The sequence below is a fragment of the Peromyscus californicus genome, unplaced genomic scaffold, assembly GCF_007827085.1.
Source record: "Peromyscus californicus insignis strain IS unplaced genomic scaffold, ASM782708v3 Scaffold_4__1_contigs__length_199733344, whole genome shotgun sequence".
Classification (NCBI taxonomy): Eukaryota; Metazoa; Chordata; class Mammalia; order Rodentia; family Cricetidae; genus Peromyscus; species Peromyscus californicus.
Genome location: NW_026294562.1, coordinates 172,467,069 through 172,485,312, shown reverse-complemented (window position 1 = coordinate 172,485,312; position 18,244 = coordinate 172,467,069). Strand labels below are relative to the sequence as shown.

The window sequence follows — 18,244 nt, the reverse complement described above, 5'->3', positions numbered from 1 at the left end:
CTTATTTGTGCTAAGAATTTTTTGTATCTGGGGTTATTACACTTGGGTCATTTTTCAACAATAGTGTTAAATAGAGAGTAACACACACACACACACACACACACACACACACACACACACACACACACACACACCAATCTGTAGAGAGGGATGCTGAGGCATAAAAATGATGCTACACAAGGCCCTGCAGTTTGGAAACAGCACCCTACCCCCCGCAAAAAAAAAAAAAAAGATTTGGAGGAAAGCAAACTGAGGTAGGAAAGAGCCCTAACTCAAGAGTCAAGTAAAAGAAACCACCCTCCCACCAGCATTCATTCATGAGTCCATAAATAAATAAATGGCGGATTACTAACCGTGGGGCAGACATCAAGCTAAGCAACACCAGTACAATGCTCAGTGTGGGCCTCACCTTTCGGAGTGGTGTAGACAAGCTCAACATCGGGGCATTCCCAGCCTCCACGCTTAGAGCAGCAGGTAACTTGCATCTGCCGCCAGGAACACTCGCTCCCCAGCCGGGTGCCTCCACAGGGGCTCAGTGCCATGGAATGACTGTTTCATGGCTTAGGAGAGGAGGCTGGATAGGGCCGCCCAAGACTGTGGCCAAGTCAAGGCTGAATGGGAACAGCATGGTAGGGTGCCGGCCAAGGCTCCCTTCTTCCTGCTGCTCCTCTGAAGCAATGACAGGTAACGCCATAGAGCCCCGTCCTGACAGGAAAGTCACAGTCCTGAGAGCGGGCAGTGGTGGTCTTTCACCTCAGGGAGCCGGCCCTCCTCCTCAAAGGCCCGAGCTGTTTCTCGCTCTGTGAGGAAGTCGAGGTGTACTTCTCCCAGTGCGGGAGAAACACTGCCTGCCCCGGGGTTCCAGACGCCTCTGGCATGCGCTGGCCCAGAAGCGGTTGAGCAGAACGCAGGGAGCCTTGGGCTTGCTCTGCTTCCCGCCTTTTCCCCCCGGCATGTGGGCTCCCTCAACTAGGTCGACCTGCTGCTGGGCAGGCGCAGAACGTTCTCTTCTCCCCAACTCCCACCCCACCTCCCCCATCCCTTTGATGCTGGGCAAGAGGACAGGACTGAGAGAAAAACCTCAAGAGACAGCCATGAAAACCAGCAGGGAGAGAGAATGTGTGAGAGAAAGGCTGTCTGACTGGAAGCAGTCGTTTTTGCTGAGAGGTCAAGGCCAGCCTAGGCTACATGGTGGGTTCCAAGCCAACCTCAGCTACAGTGTACAGACCCCCTTCTCAAAGTCAAGGGAAGAACAAACGGGGGTGGTGGGGGTGGGGGGCGCGGAGAAAAGGCGGGGCTTCCCTAGCGGCTCCCCAGCGCGGCCACGCCCCCAAGTCGGCCCCGCCCACGCTCTAGGTGGCCTGAGGGCCTGGCCCGCTCCTTGCCCGCAGGTTCCTGCCACTCCTGGGGCAGGTGGGCGGGCCAAGTTCATGGGAAGGTGAATGGGGTGGCGACGCTCATTCTCTGTCGGGGTGACTCTAGCGCCACTCCTCCCTATTTCGGCTCTGTGGACACTTTTCATCGCCTCCGGGGTTGCATTTTTTTTGTCATCGTTGCTGTGGTTGGCTGCGGTTCCTTTAACTTGAGCGAATGGGCGGGCCAAGGCCTTCAGACCCACCCACTGGAGGCGGGGCCTAGCGAGGAGCAAGCCCAGGATTGGATGGTTTGGGGGCCTGGCGGTGGTGTGTAAAGAGGATGGACTCTAGGGGAGGGACTCGACCGCTGGAATTGGGCCCCGCGCCGGGACTGGAAAGAATTGATGGAGCCAGCCGTGGAATCGGGGATCGTGGGGGCCCAGGCCTCCAAGCAGGCCAAAGAAGGGTCGAAGAACCGCAGTCGCAGGCGGTGGCGAAAAGGCAAGGTCAAAGGTGAGCCGGGAGCAGCTCGGAACAAACTCTGCCCATCCTGCGGGGCACTGGGGGACTGGGTGGACTGACCCACTTCCACAACGGGGAGGGGGGAGGGCGACCCGTGGACTGACCCACTGCCGTCCTGCGTGGGGCGTGGGGGGGGGCGGAGACCATCCATTATTAGAAGGGGGTGATGTGAGAGTAGAATGTCCCACCCAGACGTGAGGACTACCGGCTATCCTAGTGCGGTCTTGGGAATGCGACTCTGTCGGAATAGGGTTCCCGCTTGGGTTCGTTACTCTCTGTGTGGCCAAGAGCAACAGCTTCGCTCTAAGTGTTTTCGGCCTTGGAAATGATTCAAACGCTGATTTTCATGTCTTCTGCACTCTTAAGAGGATAATGGGGAAGGATTTTAGCCGCTTTTACCAAATGAGGAACGAGTACAGGCTTGTGAGAGGTAGGTGGTAGGAGTACCTGGTAACTGGAAAAACTCCTCGCAGCCCCTGCTTCCACTCTCAGTCAATCCATCCGTTTGCTCTTCGGCGATCGACCTTCGTCAGCCCAGCAACACTTTGGCGAAGCTCCCGATCCTCACGACTTCCAAAAAGAGAGCTTTTACATTGACTTTGCACCTCCACACTTTCCCTAGGGAGATGAGAGGGCTGTTGTCTAGCTTCCCTAGACCTAGAGAAACAGTAGCAGACCAGCAAAAGATGTTGCAAGGCTCAGTCAGAGCAGGCATTAAGTCCGGGCTCAGTTATGAGTCTTGTCTATTTTGCGGCGCTGCTTATAGCCAAACCTAGGGTCTGGTGAATGCTAACAAGTGCTCCACCATGCATCTCCACCTGCAGTCCATGCGTCTTTATCAGTCCCAGCGAGAGGTTCCTGTGCAGGCAAAAAAAAAAAAAAAAAAAAAAACCTGACATGGCTCCCCAGCCCCAGTAACCCCAAATTCATCATTCCCCCTATCTTCTTGGTAAACAAGGATAGCATTATAATCAACTCTAGAGTGCATATACTGGCCAAGACAGGTTTGAACTCAAGCTGGAGCCAAAAGACAGCCTCTTGTCCCACAACAAAGATACCATTTGGAACCTGTTTCTTAGAGAGCCATTTCACCAAATTGCTAAGATCTGTGAAGGAATAAACAACAGGCTCCTTTCCCTGATTTTTTTCTGATCTCCGAGCAGGCATGACGACAGCAGTACCTGACTTGTAAGACTGTTGTAAGATTCCAATGCATGTTCTTTGGCACACAATAAGCCGGGAGAGGTGGATGTGAGTATACTGTCTCTACTAGACATTGAGCTCCCGAAGAGTGGGCTTGTGTCTGCCTTGTTTACCTAGGATGCCAGACACATGGACATTCAAATATTTATTAGATTGATGAGTAAAGGAATGTGCCAAGCGTGTCATGGGGCTATTAATAGCCAAGCTGTCCTTAGTGTCCTGAGGAGTCAGAAAGAATCTACCTGAGTAAGACTCTTGCACAGTCAAACCTACTCACAAAGGCAAAGGCTCAGCTCTGTGAATTGCTTGTCGTTTCCTGAGGCCCTTCCTGGTGCCAGGCCTCAGACCTGTGAATCAGAGCCCACCCCTGCCCCAAGGGTATCCTGACTGGCTGGAGCAGTCTTTTTATACATGTGATCTTGCCAGTAACTGGATGAGACTGCTGTCATTATGATCAGCCCATTTCCCAAATGATGACACAGAGGCACTCAGCCAGCAGGCCTTCCTTACCTGGCCAGTAAAGGCAGAGAGACACCTTCAGCCTTCTCAGGACAGGGAATGTGGGAGTTGACAACTGCTGTGTGCCCCAACCTTAATTCTGGATCTAAAAGGCTCTCATCAGAAAGATTTAATCTCCAGACCTTTGCTCAACACCTAGGCATTCTGTGACTAGCAGGACAGACTCAGTAGAGCTGGGGACACAAATATTAATAAGACTATTGCTGTTGCCAGGCATGTGGCACACACCTCTGATCCCAGTACCTGAGACGCTGAGTCAGGGGGATCACCATTAGTTCAAGGCCAGCCTGGATATGTAGTGAGTTGCAGGTCAGTCAAGACTACAGAGTGAGACTCTCAGCCTCTCCCACCCACCCACTTTAAAAAGCCTGTTGTAAACAAGTCAGTGTGATAAATACAATAAAAGGGAAAATCTTGGAATCAGGGATGTAGCTGAGTTACTAGAGTACTTGTCCAGCACGCACAAAGCCCTAGGGTCTATCTCCAGGACCACATCAATTAGGCCTGGTGGCATGTGCCCAGGATTCAGAAGTAGATTGGTGGAGGCAGGAGGATCAGAAAGAAGTTTAAGGTCATCCTTGACTATATAGTCTGAGGCCAGCCTGGAATACATGAGAAAGTGTATCCTGTCTTCAAAAAGAGAAAATTCTGAGAACATGATTATGGGAAGCTTTTCCAAGGAGGTGATGTCAGACTCATGGATGGACAAGAATTAACTGCTGAACAAGGAAAGTAGGTAAAACAGAGAGCAGCATGAGCAAAAAATCTTGATGCTAGCCGGGCGGTGGTGGCACATGCCTCTAATCCCAGTACTCGGGAGGAAGAAGCAGGGAGAGCTCTGTGAGTTCCAGGCCAGCCTGGTCTACAGAGCAAGTACCAAGACAGCCAGGACTGCACAGGGAAACCGTGTCTGGAAAAACAAAACAAGCACACAAAAAACCATTGATGCTGGAAGGAGCAGCGTATGGTTGGAGGAAGGCTGGCAACAGGAGCCTGAGGCAGGAGGGTGGGCTCTAGATTGGGTTGGGAGGCTTTATCCTGAGAGGAAGGAGTGATCAGATTCGTGTTTTCAAAAGATCCTCTAGATGCTTTGCAGGGAACAGACTTAAATCAGAGGCACACAGAGAGCTTCACAATCATCCAAGTGAGCGGGATACAGTGTGGCAGGGGGAGGCAGTGGAAGTGGGGACATACCAAATGAAGATGTTACAGTGTGGCAGGGGGAGGCAGGGGAGGTGGGGACATGCCAAGTGAGGGTGATACAGTGCAGCAGGGGGAGGCAGGGGGTGGGGACATGCCAAGTGAGGGTGATACAGTGCAGCAGGGGGAGGCAGGGGAGGTGGGGACATGCCAAGTTTTGAGGTCCATAGGACATAGGTGGGACAGGCCTGGGTGATGGCGTAGATGGATGGATAGGTGAGGGAGATGGGCATGATAACGCCTTAAGTCTCTGCTTGAGCAAATAGTGATTTCTGTTCTCAACGCACGTACGCACCATGACACACCCAAACATGTATATAGATTCTTTCTGTTGTTTTTATTCTTATTTTTTTGTTTTGTTTTGGAAGCAGGGTGTCCTATATATCCCAGGCTGGCTTTGAACTCACTATGTATTCCAAAATGACATCAGATCCTCTTGCTTCCACCTCCACAGAGCTGGGATTACAAGTATGCACCCCCCCACACAGTCTATATGGTATTGGGGACTAAATCCAGGGTTTGCACAAGGTGGGCAAGCACTCCACCAACAGAGCTCCATCTCCAGTCCATGGATCCTTAAAAACATGAACACATCCCCATACAAGCTGAAAATCCAGGACAAAAGCATACACTTGCAGGCCAATAGACACACATAGGTCACAACACTTGCATACAAACACACATACTTCAGGCAGATGAAGAACCATGAAAGTTTCTTGCCAAGTGAAGGTGACACAGTGCAGCAGAGGGAGGCAGGGTTCATCCCCTGGAACCAAAGTCCAGGCCTGACACAGCTGACAAGCGGCTTCTCAGGGCAGAGAGCCGGAGGAGCTGGGAACATGCTTCAATGGCAGAACGTTTGTCTAGCATGGACAAGTTTGATTCCCAGAACCAAAGGAGGAAAACATCTCCCAGGGCAAAGGGCTGGGACCTAGTTGTCTAGGTACCTCTCCCCCACTGCCATGCCCCCCTCAGCCCTACCCTTTGCCCCATTCCTGCCATGCTCACTCATGGCACCATTGGGTATGCCCTTACCCCAGTGCCCTCTGCCTAGGATTCTAGCAATCCCAATATTACTCCTGGCCCTAGCCAGCCCAGTCTTCAGGGAGCTACCATGAGTGGGGCAAAGAGCAGGGCCCCGAAGTCACAATGGCTTAGGGATCCAGCCCTTTCCCTGCTGCTTCATCCAAGTCACTTGTTCTTCCAAAAGCGTTCTTCAATAAGTATCCCAACCCCGAGTTCCTCACATGTTGGGGTCGGGGGAGAGTCGCAGGGTGAGCTGTGGCAGAAAGGCAAATGGCAGATACAAGGTACCCAGTGTGGGAAGCAGATGAAGCTAGGTTTAGAAAGTGGGAAATTGCCCTGGCTAAGAGCTGAACACAACAGACAAGGCCCTGAACTCCAGATGCCTAGGGTCTCATGGGGAGACAAAGCCATACACTGTTTAGAATAGTGACAAGGAGTGCAGTAAGAATGATCTAAACACACTATCTCAGCAAGGCTGAGCTGAGGGAGCCCACAGAATGAACCATGCATGCACATGCAATACCTCCCTGAGCTGGGCATGTAGCTCAGTAGTAGCACATGCTTAGCACATGGGAGTATCTGGGTTCCACCCTGCTGAGCAAACTGGCCCAGCACAGTTTCCAGATGAGGAAGTCACACCAGCACTTAACCAGCAAGTGACCTGGGCCAGTATCCCACCATAACTGTTGCTTACCTTAACTGGCCCCCGAGGCTCTGGTCCGTTTGTCTATCTGTTTGCTGGTCCTGGGAAGGTACAGCTCTCTCCCAAGTGGCCAGCCATTACCTTTGGTCCTCACTCTACCCTTCATGCCCTCTTCCCTTCACAGACTTGCTGGAGTGTGCTAGGCCTCGGGGCCGCCCTCTCTTTCATCAAGATGACAAGTCCAGGGACAGAGACTGAGGACTCACCCACAGCCAGACATGTTGCTGAAGCCTCAGGGCCTCTCGTTTGCAACAGGCTCTTTCAAAAGCCCGACATCTGATTTTTTTTATTTGTAATTTCATGTTCTTCCTAAGTAGCCATATTCCACTTTATGAGCTCTGCGCCTCCCTAAAAATCTGTTTCTGTCCTAGTGGAGACAGACATAAAAACAAGTAAAGGGATGACTGCACACTGTGTACCTGCTAGAGCAGAAATAAGCCCTGGGGGGTAAGTGAGGGTGGACCTGAGAGATGGGGAGAAACAAGGTAGGGACCACTTCCAGTTGAGGCCTGAGGGTGAGAAAGAGCTGGCTGGGTAAGGAGCATGTGGAAGACCTTGGGGAAAAAAAGAGCCTTGGTTTCCCCATAATGTAACATGGAGTTGACTGTCACAGCAGGGTGGGCTGTGGTAGTTAGGAGGTAAACCAAGGATGTCCATGTAGGAATACCACACAGTAGGGCCTGTGACTCAGGCCCCTGGCTGAGTTTGGTATTGCCCTTAATCGGCCTTTGTCCTCCCAGGAGGGAGAAGCAGGGCTAGCCACCTCTTTTTCCCTAACAGCTGGGGACATCTGTGCCAGGGCCAGTCTAGGGGGTGGGAACTGACATCACTGAGCCTTTGGCTCCCTGAATGCACTTGGGGGAGAGGGAGGGCATTTTGGCTAAGTGAGAAGGGACAGTGTGTTCAGGATTAAGTCCTAGGGGAGAAGACTGGGACTGGATGAGGGAGTCTGAGGGAGGAGAGGCTGGGGGCTAAGCCCTCTCAACAAGGAGGAACTGGGGCACGGCTCCGGGGTCTAAGCAAGGAGGGCCTGCAGGGCTGGGACTTCAGGCTTCTAAGGAAGAGGAACCTGGCACGAGGACTCTCTGTTGAGCTAGAGAAGCAAGCAGGCAGGAGGGGTAAGGAGTTGAACTCTGGGCTCCGTTTACAACATGTGGTTCTCACTATCCATTCTGGATGGGAGGTGAATCAAATGGCCACACCCTGACTAGGCTGGTCCCTCCCCCACTTTATCGCCACAGGCTGCTACTGGCACTAGCCACAGACCTGCTGTGCCAGCTTGTGGAGCTCCAGTCCGAAGAGGCCAGGGAGGGTGAGTGCAGGGCCAGCTGAGAGACAGAAATGGCTGCTGCCACCAGAACCCAGGATCTGGAAGGGAGAGGAGACATTGTCTTCTATGGAAACAAAAGGTTGCAAACCCAGGAGCCAGGCAGGGCCCTAGGCTTCCGGAGGGAAAGAATCACTTGGGAAGGTTGTAATGTCCTCACCAAAGGGTCAAGGGCAACTTCTCCAAGATGTGCTAGATAACACGGACTCTGGAGGGAGATCATAGGAGACCCTGACTGGGAAGCTGAGCAAAGCATGGAGCTGGGTTCTGAGGGACAGAAGCTGAGCTTTGAGAGCCCTAGGAGGAGCGATGCCTACATAGGAACTCTGGACCTAGAAATCGGGGTTAAATGGGCTCTGCCATTATCCGTACAACCTCCAGCTTCTTACTGAGCCTCAGCTTGCCCTCCTGTAAAAGGGGATGCTGGCAGTAATAGAGATCTGAACTATTCTGGATCTTTGGGGTAAACCTTAGCATGGGCTTGGCTAGTGATCAGTATTGGCTATTGGAACTGCTGTTTCAGGCAAGAGAGTGAGACAATGCGATCTAAGACAGGTGACCAAGGCTGAAAGCCAGGCAACCATCTAGAGAAGGGATGTTGAGTTTGAAACCCCCACAGAGAAACAAAGAGGGAGTGGAGTTTGTAGGGGATTCCACAGGCAGGCTGGAGTAACCAGGAGTGAATTCTTGGCGCAGAAACGCTGGATTATGGTTGGGGCTCAAAAGGAGGGCTAGGTGTGGAGGGAAGTCCTAGGAGACAGTAATGGCTGGACTGGGGAATAACATCCCCACCACTGTTAGAAAGGAAGGGCTTGTGGGCAACACCAGGAGACTGAAAAGGAACGGAGATGGGGCTTGAGCACGTGGGTCTTGAGAAAGGGAACCGTTGGGCATCCAGATTTCCGGGAACAAGAAGGACAAGTCTAAAGAGTAAACAAAGATAGAGTTCACCCTTGAATACCTGGAAGGAAGAGGAAGAGGGTGGGCCGGCTTCTGGGGTAGAGAGCAGCACTGGTGAACCAAGTCCTCTGGGGCTTAGGAGACTGGAGTCCTTGATCCGGGAGGGAGAGGGTAGAGCAGGGAAAAGTCTGAGAGTGTCAACTCCCAGCAGCTAGGCAGAAAGAGGATGAGTCCCCAGACCTCTGGAAGACAAGGACATAAAAACCTTAGCTGTGAAAGAGAAGATAATGGAAGGTCCCTGAATCTCTAGGAGGTTTGGAATAGACCCCTGAGCCTTGAAGGAGGAGGCTACAGCTTTGCACTCCTGGATCGAAGCAAGGATGGTCCTAGGTTTGAATACTTGGGCCTGAGGGAAGAAAGGTAGGACCTGGACTCCTGGGCCTGACACAGCAAGGGTAATCCCAGACCTTCCCATCTTCCCACAGCCTCGGCATTCTCACACAGCATGGATCTCCGCACAATGACACAGTCACTGGTGACACTTGCAGAAGACAACATGGCCTTCTTCTCAAGCCAGGGCCCCGGAGAGACAGCTCGGCGGCTGTCCAATGTCTTTGCCGGTGTTCGAGAACAGGCACTGGGGCTGGAGCCAACCCTAGGCCACTTGCTGGGTGTGGCACACCATTTTGACCTGGACACAGAGACACCAGCCAATGGATACCGTAGCTTGGTGCACACAGCCCGTTGCTGCCTAGCACACCTACTACACAAATCCCGCTATGTGGCCTCCAATCGCCGAAGTATCTTTTTCCGTGCCAGTCACAACCTAGCAGAACTGGAGGCCTATCTGGCTGCTCTCACCCAGCTCCGTGCCCTGGCCTACTACGCTCAGCGCCTGCTGGCTATCAACCGACCAGGGGTGCTCTTCTTTGAGGGTGATGAAGGACTTACCGCTGACTTCCTGCAAGAGTATGTCACTCTACATAAAGGCTGCTTCTATGGCCGCTGCCTGGGCTTCCAGGTGAGTCCCTTGCCCCATGTCCTCCTGGACTCACAGTGAAGGCACTGGTGGCTGGTAACCTGTCCTTGAAGTAGAGTCACAGCCATCAGAGTTACTGGAGTCAGAAATCAGAGCACAGATTGGCAGGGAGAGTTGGCAGGAACTCAGAGCTGGACTCCAAGGTCTCCAGCTCATGAGCCACGACTAGATAGACCTACCATGTATCAGAAACCCTCTTCACCAGCTGGATCTGGTAACTCAGGCCTGTTACATCCCAGCTACTCGGGAAGCTGAGGCAGGAGGATTGCAAGTCCAAGGCCTGGCTGAGCTTACAGAGTGAGATGAAGGCCAACCTTGGCAACTTAGGGAGACCCTGTCTCAAAAGTAACAAGAAGGCTGGGGCCACAACTCGGTGATAAAACACTTGTCAAACATGCATGAGGCCAGAGCTTCAACCCAGCAAAAGGTAGGGGGAAGAAGAGGTTCATTTGCTCTTTTTCTTTTTCCTTCAAGTCTTACGGATTGAACTTAGAGCCTTACAAGTGTTAGGTGAGCACACCATTGAGCTGTATCTCCAGCCCACTGAACCCTGAGGTTCATTTGAGTCTGAGCACCTAGGAGGGTAATCAGTATTGATCTCAGAGGTCCATTCTGTGTGAGTGCACCTGGGATTCTGGACCAGATGGAAGAAGGTGCCAGCACACAGATGGCAGATTGGCACCTGAGCTTTGTCACTATAGAAACCACATGATTTCTAGGCAGCCTTTAGGACAGGACCAACACATCCATCAGAGTTGGTGACAACGAAGACCTGGTTGTGGTTAATCTCTTCCCTGAACTAGACATTCTGACCCTAGCTGTGGACCTTCTCCTACCTTTTGCCCATCCCAAACCACCTCAGAGAGATGCAGCCTGTCACCACATGGAAAGTGAGGCAATCTAATACCCTCAGAATTATTTAGAGATAGAGGCTAGCCTGAGCTACATCATATGTACTAGGCAAGCCAAGGCTACATAGAAAGACCCTGTCTCAAAAATAAATAACTAAATAATTGATTTGGGGACTAGAAAACTGGGGAACATAGAAAACTAAAATCAGAATAGAGGCCTAAGTTGCCCCTGTCTGGGGTCATGCTAGCTCCAGGCAGCCCCAACCAGCTGTATGAAGGAACCTCAGCAAGGATTCCAGGAGCTATGTGATGCTTTGGTCCTTCTGCCCTCTCAGGGCCCCCTCTCACTTCACCGAGAGATGAGCCCACCACTCTTTCAGCTTCCCTGTCCCTGTCTACCATTCCAGGCTTCCTGGGCCTGAGCAGCCCAACACAGTTATTTCTGGGGTTCTCCCCTCACCCGAATAAACCTACAAACACTGATCTGGCCAGCATAGCCAGCCATCTCCCTGCTTTCATGCCCTGGCATCAACACTGGAAATAAGAAATTCCAGGCTGCCTGAATCAGTGTCCTAGCCACAAAGGCCAGGAGCTCCTGTGCTCTTTGGCCTACTGGGTCCCTGGCCAAGAGCACGGCCTGGGCCACCTGCCAGCTCCTGAGGACCCAGCTCTGCTAGAGCGCAAGACTGCATCGCCCTCTAAAATGTCAACTTGCAGGAAGGCAGAGCCCCTAGATCTCAGATGAGGCTGCTCAGTCCCTGTTCCCTCCCAAAGCCCACATGTTGTGGAACAGTTTTGAGAGTGAACAAGAACTCTGCTAACTCCTTGCCTTAGCCTCCTGAGGCTGAGTCTCCTCTGCTGTTCTCGTTGTCTTCCTGTTTGTCCTCCCCTCTGCCACCTGCCGGGTGGCTTCCCTGACAACCATCTATCCCTGTCTAGGCCTCAGCTGATCTCCCCAAGTTCTCTCTACCTGTCTTGGGTCATTTCCCCATTTCTGGCTTTCACTTGCCCTGTGCCCAGCCCCACCGGTCTGCCTCAACCCTTTGTTCTTTCTGACTTCAGGAAGTTCCCGTGTGTTCGTACTCCCCAGTCCCTCAGCCTGGGCCCTCCAAGAGTCTTCTTTGCCTCTAGGACCTCCCTTGCTCTTGTTCCTGGCCTACTCTGCTCCAGGCACACCATTGTGTTCTCTGTCCCATGCTCCCCTTCAGTATGCCTCCTTTCCCTTGCTCCCCGTGTGTGCCACTGCATCTTCAGCTTCTGCACTTGCTCTGGCCTCTCCTCCTTCAGACCCCTGCTCTCAGCCTGGGCGGGTAGCCTGGCCCGTGGTCATCACAGCAGCCCATCCACCTAGTGCCTTTCTTCAGATCATTAGTTGATTTAGACATTACCCTGCACATGTCTTTATTTGTTCATTGTCTCCCTTCCCTTTGAAGGTACCAGGTCTATGAAGGGGCCCAGGGGGATGCCTACAGCACACCATAGGAACACATTAAAAGCTTGCTAAATGTATGTGCCCACTCCTGTCTCTGTCCCACCTTGTGCCCCATCCTCATCCGTCTCCTGGGTGGTTGGGTGACACAGGCATCCCTTCACAGTTCACACCTGCCATCCGGCCGTTCCTGCAAACTCTCTCCATCGGGCTGGTGTCCTTCGGGGAACACTACAAACGGAACGAGACAGGCCTCAGTGAGTGGTGGCCGGGCCCTACCCACATCCTCTCCTGTCCCCCTTTCCCAGCCCAGCTGAGTAGCCTGGTCTCCACCAGGGTTCCTTGACACCCCTCCTGACCCCCAGGTGTGACTGCCAGCTCCCTCTTCACTGGTGGCCGGTTCGCCATAGACCCAGAGTTGCGTGGGGCTGAGTTTGAACGGATCATACAGAACCTGGATGTGCACTTCTGGAAAGCCTTCTGGAACATCACTGAGATTGAGGTGTTGTCGGTGAGCTGGGGGGCAGGGGAGAGCCTCCAGCATGCTTCCAGATGGAGATTCTGAGTCCCAGACATCCAGTGAAGTCACTGCCGGTCACTACAGGGCCCTGGGTTCAAGGATAGCACATAAGGGGAAAGACTGGGCTAGGGACAGGAAGAATGTGGTATGTACCCCCACCACCTCCATAACCCTTCGCTAGCATCCCTTCTGTTCCTCCCCAGTCCCTGGCTAACATGGCATCAACCACTGTGAGGGTAAGCCGCCTGCTCAGCCTGCCACCTGAGGCCTTTGAGATGCCGCTAACCTCTGACCCCAAGCTCACAGTTACCATCTCACCTCCCTTGGCACACACGGGCCCAGGGCCTGTGCTTGCCAGGCTCATCTCCTATGACCTGCGGGAAGGACAGGTAAGCCCCTGGCCCCAGACAGTGGCAGCGTCCCCTCAGTACCCTGAACCCCCAAGCCTTCCCCCTGGGTCAAAGAAGGCCCTGACAGACCACCCTCCTCCCTCCTCACCACCAGGACAGCAAGATGCTCAACAGCCTGGTGAAATCTGAGGGCCCACGCCTGGAGCTGCGCCCACGGCCCCAGCAAGCACCCCGCTCACGGGCCCTAGTAGTCCACATCCATGGTGGTGGCTTTGTGGCACAGACCTCCAAATCCCATGAGCCCTACCTCAAGAACTGGGCCCAGGAGCTAGGTGTCCCCATCATCTCCATCGACTACTCCCTGGCCCCTGAGGCCCCCTTCCCCAGAGCGCTGGAAGAGTGTTTTTATGCCTACTGCTGGGCTGTCAAGCACTGTGACCTGCTCGGTAAGACCCAGGTCCTTGCTTTCACAGCCTCTACCCCGTGCCCCCATCCTTGCCCTAACCACCCTTCTTCAACCCCTGTCCTGTCCTGCAGGCCTGTCCTGCAGAGGCACTAAGTCCCTAGGTCCTAAAGCCTCAGCCTCATCTCTACCCAGCCCACCCTCCCTCCATCTGCCTCCTCCCTGCTATGGGCTAGCCCCATTGCTGCCCACCTCCCATCTTGGCCACGTCATCTCTGCCTCCTGCTTCCTTATTCCAGCCTTCATTTCTGGTCCCTCCTCTGCTGTCTCTCCTTTCTTCCCCAGCTGCCCACCTCCTGCTCTCCTGAACTGCCAGTCTGCTGGTTCACATGCCTACCTATTTGCCAGGTCCTCGCACCTCCCCCTTGGAATGTCAACATCTCAGGAAGACACCAGGGCACAAAGTAGAGCATGGCTGTACCCAGCCTGAAGCCCCCTGACCTTCGGTTTCCCAACTCCTGATGTCCTTGTCTTGGGAAAACTGCTCTGAGCCCCTCTTTGCACCACCTGCCCTTGCTGCTGCCCCTCAGGCTCCCCAGCTTCCCCGCACTTTGTCTCGATCCTCTAACCACTACGTACCACATGGGATCCAAATCCATGCTTCTTCTTGCCAGTAACTAAAATAGCATTCTGCTTGATCTTAGGAATTACTTACCCCACCTGAGAGCCCAGTTCTCCCAGGTCATGCCAGGCTATGACCGGACCCTTCTCCCCACAACAGGTTCAACAGGAGAGCGGATATGCCTTGCAGGAGACAGTGCAGGCGGGAACCTCTGCATCACTGTGTCCCTTCGGGCAGCAGCCTACGGAGTGAGGGTGCCAGATGGCATCATGGCAGCCTACCCAGTCACCACCCTACAGCCCTCTGCCTCTCCCTCTCGTCTTCTGAGCCTCATGGACCCACTTCTACCACTGAGCGTGCTCTCTAAGTGTGTCAGCGCCTATTCAGGTAAGATCCATACCCTCAGCATGGCAGCTGGATGCCTACATGCCTCAGCTACTCCAAGTTCTGGGTGTTAGAACTGCACCTAGAAAGAGAGACCAACTCAGCCCCTCACATGCATTCATTCTGCAGGTACAGAGATAGAGGACCACTCTGACTCAGACCAGAAGGCACTGGGCATGATGGGGCTGGTGCAGAGGGACACATCCCTATTCCTCAGAGACCTGCGCCTGGGTGCCTCCTCATGGCTCAACTCCTTCCTGGAGCTAAGCGGACGGAAGCCCCAAAAGGCCTCATCGCCCACAGCAGGTGAGTTAGAGCGTATTCCACGGCACCGAGCCAGGACAGCCTAGACAAAGCAAGAGCCCCAGGACACAATGGGGCTACAAAGACACCTTTCTGGCTGGCTCTGTCCTTGTCCCTACAACAAGACAAGCCCTGGGTTTTCCCCAGCAGATGCCATCCAGAAAATTCCCAGACTTACTTCTGCTTCCCCCAAGTGATTTCACAATCCCAGGAACTGCCCCCCCCAAAAAAAAAAAACAACTCTCTCATGGCCAGATTTAGTGATGAACACTTTTAATCCCAGCACTTGGGAAACAGAGACAAGATCTCTGTGAGTTTGAGGCCAGCCTGGTTCCCATTCCAGGCTAGACAGAGCTACACAGAGAGACCCCTATCTCAACAACAACAAACCCATTCTTCAGGGGGCTGGGAAAATGTCTCAAGAAGCAAAGAGCCTGCTGGGCAAGTATGAGAACCTGATATATATGGTTTTGGACCAAACCATATAAAGCCAGTTGTGGTGGTGCATGCCGTAATCGCAGCCCTGGGTGGGCAGAGTCAGGCGAGTCCCTGGGACTTACTGGAGTGCAAGTCTGGGCAAAGGCAGTGAAAGGCCACAGTGGAGGCTGCTGACGTGACTCAGTGCCTGCTGCTAAGCCTGACCCGAGTTCAATCCTAGGGTTCACATGGAGGAAGGCAAGAGTCTATTCCTAAACATTGTCATCTGACCTCCACACGTGCACACCCACACACAATAAAAATGTAAGAAAGATAAAGAAAAGCCCAAGGTGGACGGTGCCCTGAAGAGTAACACCCGAGAGTGATATCCCTCCCTCTCTCTCTCTCTCTCTCTCTCTCTCTCTATCTATCTATCTATCTCTATCTCTGTCTCTCTCATCTCTCTCTCTCACACACACACACAAACACGCACACAAAGTTTTTTCAGTTCACATGTGTTTTACTGTAAGTTAAGGTTCTAATTTTAGAATCTTCAGGAAATGCAGACACACACACAAGTTAAAAGGGAATTGAATTTGAGGCAAGGGACCACTGAGCCCTGGGGGTGGGGTTCTCTGTAGGAGAAAGGTCCCCAAAAGGTGTCCTGGGAGGCACACCCTCCAGCCCAGCTTCTCACTCCATCAGTGCCTCACTCACTGCTGGGTTAATGGACAAATATTAGCATCTATAACCCTTAGTTTGTCACTCCGTGAAATGGGTATGAGATTATTTGCCTTGTGGAGTCATAGTGAGGACTGCTACCCACATTATGTCAAATGCCAACACAGTGCCTGGCACACAGGTGCTCTCAAAACATACTAGAATTCCATGTCCTATGTCTACAGTTTTGTCCCAGTGACTCTGGGTGACACAGCACCTAAGTGATTATTCTTACATTGCTCTGCACTTTGCCCTCATAGGTTGATAAAGGCAAGTTGTAGGAACTGAAAGGTAGGACCATGTGTAGTGCTGCATCACTGAAGCAGGAGGATCCCATTTTGGGCAAGCCAGGGCTACAGAGCAGCACTGTCCGAAATAAAACAGCATAAGCCGTAAAACAAGAAGCAGTGAAGATCCAATTAAATTAACAGGCTGGAGGCCCAGTGCCTCCAAGATGTCTGTGCCATGTGGGCTAGACACACATCATCTGGGCACTTGCTTGCCCGTTTGCTCAGTGGAAAGGGATAAAATGGAGACATGAAAGACATTTTGGAGAGCAGATCCACCTGGCTATAGATGCAAGCTCTCTGGGAGAGTAACACACCCTGAAGACTGTTAGCTGCCTGTTAAGAGAAGCCCCTGTCCAGCTATATGAGTTCATTCATGCCCCTTGGTCAAGGGGTCATAAAAGGCTGGCTGAACCTCCTGCTGGGGAGCCCAGAGGCAGCTACAGCAGAGCATGCTGCCTGGCAGTCAAACCTTAATGCCCGCCAGGGGATGTAAAAACCAGCTCTGCAGTGGAGCATCTGCCTAGAACCCACCTGTGAGGGGCTGGGAGTTGGCATATGCAAAGCTCTGGGTTCTATCCCCAGCAGCACAGACACAAAAAAATCCTGATACATCATGATCCCTCTGGAGGAAATGATAGCTATTCCTATCTTATCCCTCTGAGTTCTTATATTCTTATAACTTAGAAGCTAAGAACTATATATCATTTATACAGAGGGAAAGATGGAAGCTCCCAGAAGTCAACTGATTTGCACTTCCCAGTCTATACATGCACACCCTGCCCTACAACACAGCCCCATCTCCAAGACTACCAGCTTTCCAATTGCAATCCTGGACACAAACGCCCCACCCACACTCACCCTAGAGTCTGGGGGGAGGGGGATGTCCTGGACCTCCCCACACAGGCCACTCTCCTTCTACTGACCTACCCTATCTGCCATCCGAACACCCTGCTCACTGCCAGGCTTATCTTCTGGCCTCAGGCAGCCTCTGTCTTTGCCCTTCCTACAGAGGTCGTTCGCCCCACGGAGTCAATGCGCAGGAGTGTGTCTGAAGCAGCCCTGGCCCAGCCCGAGGGCTTGCTGGGTACAGATACCCTAAAGACCCTGACAATAAAGGACTTGAGCTTTAAAGGCAACTCAGAGACATCAGACACCCCCGAGATGTCGATGTCAATGGAGACACTTGGCCCCTCCACACCCTCCGATGTCAACTTTTTTCTGAGGCCTGAGAATTTCCACGAAGAGGGTGAAGCCAAAGATGATGTGGGCACCATGGACAGAGCCCCCCGAGTGCGCGCTGCGTTCCCTGAGGGTTTCCACCCCAGGCGCTCAAGCCAGGGTATCCTCCACATGCCCCTCTACTCGTCACCCATCGTCAAGAACCCCTTCATGTCTCCTCTGCTGGCCCCTGACAGCATGCTGAAGACCCTGCCGCCTGTGCACATTGTGGTGAGAACAAGGCCGGGCAGGGTGCCGCTGGAGGGTGGTGGGGGTGGGACATGGGTGCCCTGGGGAAAAGAACTAGCAAGTGCCCCGGTAGCTGGGCAAACCAGGGAATCTGTTATCTTGTACTTTTATTGGGTACAAGGTTTGGGCGGGTGGAAAAGATAGGGGCAGGGCTGGGTAAAGGTTGAGGATTCAGTTCACCTCATTTCCTCCTGTTTCCCTTTCCGCCCACTCTCTCCCCGACTCCTCATTCCCCACGCCCGGCCTCTGTTCACTCCATATCCGTGTCCACGTGCTTAACCTTCCCTCCTACCCTGACCCCCACTCTCTCCAGGCGTGCGCTCTGGACCCCATGCTGGACGACTCAGTCATGTTCGCGCGGCGGCTGCGCGACCTGGGCCAGCCCGTGACGCTGAATGTGGTAGAGGACCTGCCGCATGGCTTCTTGAGCCTGGCGGCGCTGTGCCGCGAGACCCGGCAGGCCACGGAGTTGTGCGTGCAGCGCATCCGGCTCGTCCTCACCCCGCCTGCCGCACCGCTGAGCTGAGCCGGAGCTGGGGACGGCGGGGGGCGGCACTAAAAGACCTCTTGCTCCCATCTGCGCGGGCCTCCGTGATGAGTGCGCTCCGGGACGGGTCGGGCTCTAGGCCCAGCGGGGCCCCTTGGTCAGGCTGGGCGGGAGGGGGCGGGCTGTGCCTTAATTGGGAACCGTAAG

At 53.4% G+C, this 18,244-nt stretch overlaps 1 protein-coding gene and 1 long non-coding RNA gene across 17 annotated transcripts in view; one reads left to right on the top strand and one right to left on the bottom strand.

Annotated features, from left to right (window-relative positions):
- LOC128094230 (uncharacterized) overlaps nt 1–18,244 on the bottom strand; it is a 49,845-nt gene that overhangs the window by 27,572 nt on the left and 4,029 nt on the right. For 4 of the 13 annotated variants that reach the window (XR_008212889.1, XR_008212897.1, XR_008212894.1 and 1 more), the window contains exons 2-9: nt 14,063–14,210; nt 12,529–12,682; nt 12,181–12,305; nt 9,707–9,840; nt 9,256–9,446; nt 8,817–8,997; nt 7,795–7,896; nt 1,751–2,735 (exon numbers count right to left, since the gene is read on the bottom strand). This is a non-coding gene — a long non-coding RNA (uncharacterized LOC128094230). Of the gene's footprint in view, nt 1–1,750; nt 2,736–3,590; nt 3,773–7,794; nt 7,897–8,816; nt 8,998–9,255; nt 9,447–9,706; nt 9,841–12,180; nt 12,306–12,528; nt 12,683–14,062; nt 14,211–14,369; nt 14,385–18,244 lie in introns of those variants that run through there. The other 9 variants (XR_008212901.1, XR_008212899.1, XR_008212893.1 and 6 more) reach the window with 8 other exon arrangements.
- The window catches only part of Lipe (lipase E, hormone sensitive type), a 21,023-nt gene extending 2,779 nt beyond the window's left edge, over nt 1–18,244 (top strand). The window contains exons 1-11 of one of the 4 annotated variants that reach the window (XM_052712435.1): nt 1,754–1,868; nt 6,653–7,646; nt 9,241–9,776; nt 12,241–12,331; nt 12,440–12,585; nt 12,798–12,983; nt 13,099–13,390; nt 14,129–14,356; nt 14,483–14,659; nt 17,093–17,532; nt 17,864–18,238. In XM_052712435.1, the coding sequence (XP_052568395.1) occupies nt 9,261–9,776; nt 12,241–12,331; nt 12,440–12,585; nt 12,798–12,983; nt 13,099–13,390; nt 14,129–14,356; nt 14,483–14,659; nt 17,093–17,532; nt 17,864–18,076 (2,289 nt within the window). In that variant the 5' untranslated portion in view covers nt 1,754–1,868; nt 6,653–7,646; nt 9,241–9,260 and the 3' untranslated portion in view covers nt 18,077–18,238. Of the gene's footprint in view, nt 1–91; nt 1,869–3,769; nt 7,647–9,240; nt 9,777–12,240; nt 12,332–12,439; nt 12,586–12,797; nt 12,984–13,098; nt 13,391–14,128; nt 14,357–14,482; nt 14,660–17,092; nt 17,533–17,863 lie in introns of those variants that run through there. The other 3 variants (XM_052712433.1, XM_052712434.1, XM_052712436.1) reach the window with 3 other exon arrangements.